Source organism: Penaeus japonicus, unplaced genomic scaffold, assembly GCF_977035675.1.
Source record: "Penaeus japonicus unplaced genomic scaffold, GWHDUDI00000001_assembly GWHDUDI00000023, whole genome shotgun sequence".
NCBI lineage: Eukaryota > Metazoa > Arthropoda > Malacostraca > Decapoda > Penaeidae > Penaeus > Penaeus japonicus.
Window position 1 is genome coordinate 4807684 of NW_028234425.1, and position 6361 is coordinate 4814044.

The 6361-nt window shown below is 38.7% G+C and overlaps 1 protein-coding gene across 18 annotated transcripts in view; it reads left to right on the forward strand.

Annotated features, from left to right (window-relative positions):
- The window catches only part of FoxP (forkhead box transcription factor P), a 45351-nt gene extending 39886 nt beyond the window's left edge, over positions 1-5465 (forward strand). For all 18 annotated transcript variants that reach the window (XM_086550070.1, XM_086550074.1, XM_086550068.1 and 15 more), the window contains 2 exons: positions 799-874; positions 1014-5465. In XM_086550070.1, the coding sequence (XP_086406196.1) occupies positions 799-874; positions 1014-1490 (553 nt within the window). In that variant the 3' untranslated portion in view covers positions 1491-5465. The remainder of the gene's footprint in view (positions 1-798; positions 875-1013) is intronic.
- Positions 5466-6361: the final 896 nt, after the last annotated feature.

Genomic DNA, 6361 nt, shown 5'->3' on the forward strand with positions numbered 1-6361 from the left:
ATCTTCAGAAACTGCAAGTACTTTTGAAACTACTCTCTTTTTCCATCTTTTCAATCTCCTTTTTGGCCCTTTTCTCTTTACATCTCCTTTTATGCTTTTTTTCCCCCTAGTGGAATGCCAGATAAAAGTCGTCGCTTTTATCAAATGTTTATCTCCTCCATTTGAAAACTATAGATGTTGTCCCGTTTTCAAAAATTTCTTGGTGTACTGCACTTTCAAATGGTCTTTATGCTTGACATTTCTCTTCACTTTAGCTTATCTTAGCAAAAAAAAAAAAAAAAAAAAAAAAAAACTTTCCTTAGTCACAGCGGTCGTTTTCATCATTATTTATCAAGGTAAGTTGAATATCAATTATCTTTATATATAGACCTAATATAGGGAAGTATCACTAGGAGGAAATTTATGGTCATTAAAGCAGTCAGGTCTTTTATTTTGTTAAATTTTGTTTTCGACAAGAGAACTTTTTTAACAGTAAGTATTGCATGGTAAGTGTGTAAGCTGCAGTAAATAATGTTGTATTTTACATATTTACTGTTTACAAATTACAAAAAAGTGCATGTATTTTCAAATATTTGCTTTTTAGTGTTCCACAGTATCATAAATATGGTTTATAGAAAATGAAATACAATATTGTCCATAACTGTTATCAGTGAGCTGAAATCATGCCCATGATATAATACTTTAAGAAAATTATCTGAAAACAATACTTTCATGTGCAAATTTGGGAAACTTTTGAGAATTGACAGGTTAACCTTGATCAGTCTGAACTTGCTTCTAATCATCACTTACTTCTTTCAGGGGTGTGCCCAGCAAAAGCCCAACACTCACAGGCAGCCCTACTCTCTACGGCGAGGCCCTCAATGCTAGCCTGCAGGTCTGTATATCCAAAATATTGTTCTTTCTCATATTACTGTGTTTGCTTATTAAGACAATCCCTCAAGAAAGACTATGTTGTTTCCAATGTTCTCATAGGAAACTGGACCATCAGATTAAAAGAAAATTTGGTTTTACAGGCCGCCCTGGCAGATTCTAACCTGCCACTGCTGAACACTGCCTTCAGTGTTAGCTCCAGTGTGGAGAAGAGCGGATCACCACCCGTATCCTACCATGAGGCAATGACACGTCATGAGGAGGATGAAGAACCTTCACATAGAGAGCGTGAGCGTGAGGAGGAGCCAGAGGACTCCTACCCATCACAGCTGGTCAAGCAGGAGATGACAGAAGAGGAGACACCAATGGAGACTCAGCGAGACTGTGAAGATGAGGCACATCCAGCAGCTTCTCCTGTCTCTCACTACCGTCATTATTCTGGGATGGAGGAGGACCGGCCCCGCTCTCATAGCCCTGTGCCACCCAGTCCTGTGTCCCAGCCACCACCACCTCCAGTGTCCCACTCAATGCCCCATGTGCCCACTTCGCTGGGACTCCCCCCACCTCTGCAGTTACTACACGAGGCTCACATGAGGCAAGGACCTCCTCTAGAAGGCTAGTGATGTAGGGTACGTGAATGGAGTGACACATTACCTCCCAGTGGTTAAAAACTTGATAAAAATCACCACTTTTCCTACTGCCATCTTCCTCAACAAGCCAGCCAGTGGATTCTGGCAATGAAGCAAGATATACAGCCAGTTAATGACCGTTATGTTATCTGGTATCCTTTATTTAGATGATGTATTATCTCCCATACACAAAGAAAGCACTGGCTTGTGTACATGATGCAGGGAAACCTGTAGGAAAGGAAGGAAGAATTTGTTATTTTTGCACTGACGGAATTAGACTTTCTAATAGTAATTGTTTCATATCAGACTAGTCTTACCTAAGGCACTGTCGTCGGTCAAGGCACAAGTGTGTATGTTCTCGGTGATGGACAGACATTGTTTTGTACAGAAGGTTTTGACAAGGATGTGATCGCATACTGTAGTAAAAGTGTAGATTGAAACTGGACTACAGGAAGCGCAGGCAGAGTCTTCTGGAGCCTCTAGCCTCACCTAGTGTAGAGTAGCCTAAGGCAACAGATGGCTGGGCAGCCAACTGTGTACCATTCCTAGATGGGTCACCAAGATCCATCTGTGCTTTCCTAGCCCCTGAACCCCATCCTTAGCCCAGTAGATACTTTCCAAGCATGCGTCACTATTAAGTTCAACTCAAGACTGAACACAATTTTAAAAGTCTTAGTTGAGCAGAAATACCAGGCACTGAATCATATTTATTGTGTAAAGGGACTAACAGCAAAAGTTAAACAATATATCAAGTGCCATATTTTGAGTCCTTTCTGAGCTAACATGTCAGTATAACTTATGCAGTGAAATTTGATCTCAGACTTAAAATAGCTCTTCCATGACAATTACTAGCACCCCCCAGTCGGTAAACCCTCAAATTTGTTTCATTCTTATTAAACTATATAAAAATGTTACTACAAAAAAATCACCTTCATGTAGCAAGTCTACAAGTAAATGTCTTCAGGTACACATCTTGTAAACTTACTGCAGAAGGCAAAGTTACATTATTAATTTAAATGCATCCTCCTGACGCAGTAGTCTAGTACCTCAAAGAAACCCACCTATTTCCATTATTTACACTATTTATTTGTTATTTATATTGTAGAGTAAGTGGGGTTAGGACAGCACAGAAATGAGATCCCTGGTAGTGTAGTGTTCTAGTGTAAATTAGATTTAAACAGCCATCCCAAACCTAGTGAGACATGGGAGATGTGATTGTGTAGTTGTCTGAAATATGTTTTTGGGGTTCAGTTCTTGTAAAGGACTGCAGTCAGTAAGGTTCAAAAAAGTGTTGTGTAACATGTCAACTATGTGAGGAATGTTTCCCCTCTAAAACAGATTTTCAGGTCATATGACATGGCATCATAGAACACTGTCAATGGTGTTATTTTGGATTTTTTTTTTTCTCTATTGGTTCTTCCTATTTAGCTGATTAAATTAAGAAATAATCCAGGGTTTACTGTGACACTTAAATCTAAATGAACCAGTGAACTGAATTATAATTATGGAATCATCTGTTGCCTGTCTCTAACCACATCAGTTGCAATGACTCATTAAAACAGTGACTGTCACATTAAAGTCCCAAGTGTCTAAGACAGCCAGAACAATGTGTATACCCTTCTCCAAAGTAAGTTCATTGGGCTTGGTTAGTAGGAATTGCATAGAATGGACCACTGTTGTAGAAGCATTGTTAAAGATGCTACCATATGATACATACTCAAGCCTGTGTATTGCATTACCACTGTAGGTTAGCCTTGCTGTGTTAGGGAGTCAGAACTATGTTGGGTAACCAGAAATCTCATGTCTTCTCTTAATCATTTCCATACATTCAGTTCCTAATCACATCTCACTGTTACTGTAGACTGCCATTGTTTCACCTAGTTCCTTTATATCCAGTTGGTGTACTTTATCTGTCACCAGCAGTCGGTGCACCCACTGCCAAAAGATATTGCAGTGAACCCCCATTATAGTTCTGTTCCCTATATCGCCATATGTCCCTGTTGGTCGCAAGTCACACGGTAGTAGAACAGCTTCTTGTAGAACATTCCCCCCTTGGGCAACATCATGCCCAGACCCCAAGCAATAACTGTCTGACGTATGACTGAGTGTATTACCATGAACAGTTCCCCCTCTCCCATTTTTGCAATGTCCAGCTATTGTCACTGAATGTGGCTCTCTGTAAGGTAGTCGTTTAGAGGTGCTTTGTTGATTTGAAGCTGCTATATATACAATGAACATACTGTGTAAGCAGAGAAGGTTTATTTCACTGTGACTTGCAGAGAGCCCTAGGTGCAAGCATGGATGAGACCTGAGACCCATAACATGCGTGTGGTTTGAATACTACGTTTGATCAAGAACTTTAGCTTCAGAAAGGTTTGTTTTGATCAACAGTGATAAAAAGCAAATCTTTGCTGAAGAGCAAGTTTGGTCTGGATAAAACAAAGCATTTATTTGCCATGGTGATATCATAATTTTCAGAAAAAAGACATTACAGGCAACAGAAATAAACAGCATGTAAAATGACTGTTGGCAATATGTTTATGTTAAGCAAGTGTAACACAATGTCCACATGCATTAAGGGCCTCCTGTATATAATCTCTTGAATGAAGTGAAACGCAGTAAACAAAGTAAGGACAGAGAGTGATTTAGGTGGAAAAATATTCCACACTGAATTGCTCACTACAGACTGACTTTGGTAATTGCGTGACTTAATGAGCCAGGTCAGAGGACTGGCCTCGTACAAGTGTACAGATTTTTAAGTTACAGGTATTACAACCATCCTTTTGTTCATACTGTAAATTCAACAAAGGCAGCATCTAGTTGTATCTGCCAAGACTCACTAATATTATTATTCAGATTTAGTCCAGAGAGCTATAGAAGATGAATAAAGCATGTCCTCAACTCTATATTTATATGGCAAAATGCTTTGTATGCCAGACATGTTCATTAATGATGAAAATTAGTGTGTGTTTTGATATTCAACGCATAAGTGAAGAATTTCTGTCCCTATAGTCTCATTCCCTACTACTTGAGCAAAATGTATACAAGATCTCCATTGTCCATAGTAAAGTTACATCTTCCAATGTGTGGAAATAGACTGGAAAGTTTTACCATTCAGGTAAACAGGGAGGTGGCATCTGTGATCTATTTACTCGGTGAAAATGAAGGAAAACTACATGACCATGATGCTTGAACCCAGAGAATTGTGTGTGTAACGAATATAAAGGAATAAAAATTTAGTGGACTACTTCAAAGAACATGTGAAGATCTGATGTGAATATATATATATATTTTTTTTTTTTTGAAGAGTGAACTTTCTGCATGTGTGACGACTCATTCATTCATTCATTCCTTGGAAAAAATATGATGTCTTTGTTTCAAATGTTACCAATTGATTTCCAGTTTCTTTGCCGGAAAATGAAATAATGGGAAGAAATTGAGAGAAAAAAAAAGTGATGAAAGAGAGCATTCACAGTACCACATATGGAACTGCTGGGACCTGTATGAAAAGTGTTAAGTTAAAAACTCACAGGGTCACAGTATGTGCAATGGGACAATATACAGTGATTACCTTAAAAGTGAGTTTACTTCTCCGAGTCAGAAGACTATATTTATTTTCATAATGTCATGATGGAAAAGAAAAAAATGATAAGAATGATCTGGAAGTTGTGATATATGTGCTGACACTGATCTGAGTAAATACCCCCATGATGTACTGTGACGTATGCATTTCACAGTTCACAATAAGTCATGACAAATCACCCTTTACTTAAATGTGTTTTCCCAGATTACTGATGCAAGAATGACCAGAAAAAAAAAATATGTGATAAGTTGTTAACCAGATTGCTGACCTCTATGGAGTATCTGTCTGCAAGTGTAGTTTTTTTTTTTCAGTGATAAGTTGAAACACTGTACACCCCACATGTAAAGTCCCTACAGAGCAAGTAAAGTCATTAGAGTAATAAACATCTTTAATTCCATCAAAACCTTTTCTGAACTTAGTGCTAGGGTGGTGAAATTCTGTCACTGATCTGATGTGTTCTCCTCACCATATAAAGCAGTTGGAGTCGATAAATGAAGGAAAGAATCTTTTTTTTTTTGTTTTTAATGTTTCTTCTCTGTGCTTTTATGATGTTGATGATTCTTTAACTTGGAGCAGGTATTTGAACTTTATAATAGATAAGTGAGTCATTAGTTGATCATAGACTGGTAACGTACAATAGATAACATAGTATATCGGTAATAAAGTGAGGATCTTTGAACCATGATAAACACAGACATGTTTCAGAAAGCCCAAACAATTTTCTAAACTGCATGGAACAAAAGATGCCTACAATAGATATGGAAGTTTAAAAAATACAGTGTAATTAATGGTGCTAAAACATCAGGAGACACACATAAACACAAACACGCACACATTTATTCATTAATTCATTCACTCACATACATACATACACATACACACATTCATTCACTCACACACACTCACACTCACACTCACACTCACACTCACACACACACACACACACACACACACACACACACACACACACACACACACACACACACACACACACACACACACACACACACTCACTCACTCTCTCTCACACACACACACACACACACACACACACACACACACACACACACACACACACACACACACACACACACACACACACACACACACACACACACACACACACACACACACACACACACACACACACACTTGCACTCACTTACTCACACACACACACACACACACACACACACACACACACACACACACACACTCACTCACTCACACACACACACACACACACACACACACACACACACACACACACTCACACACA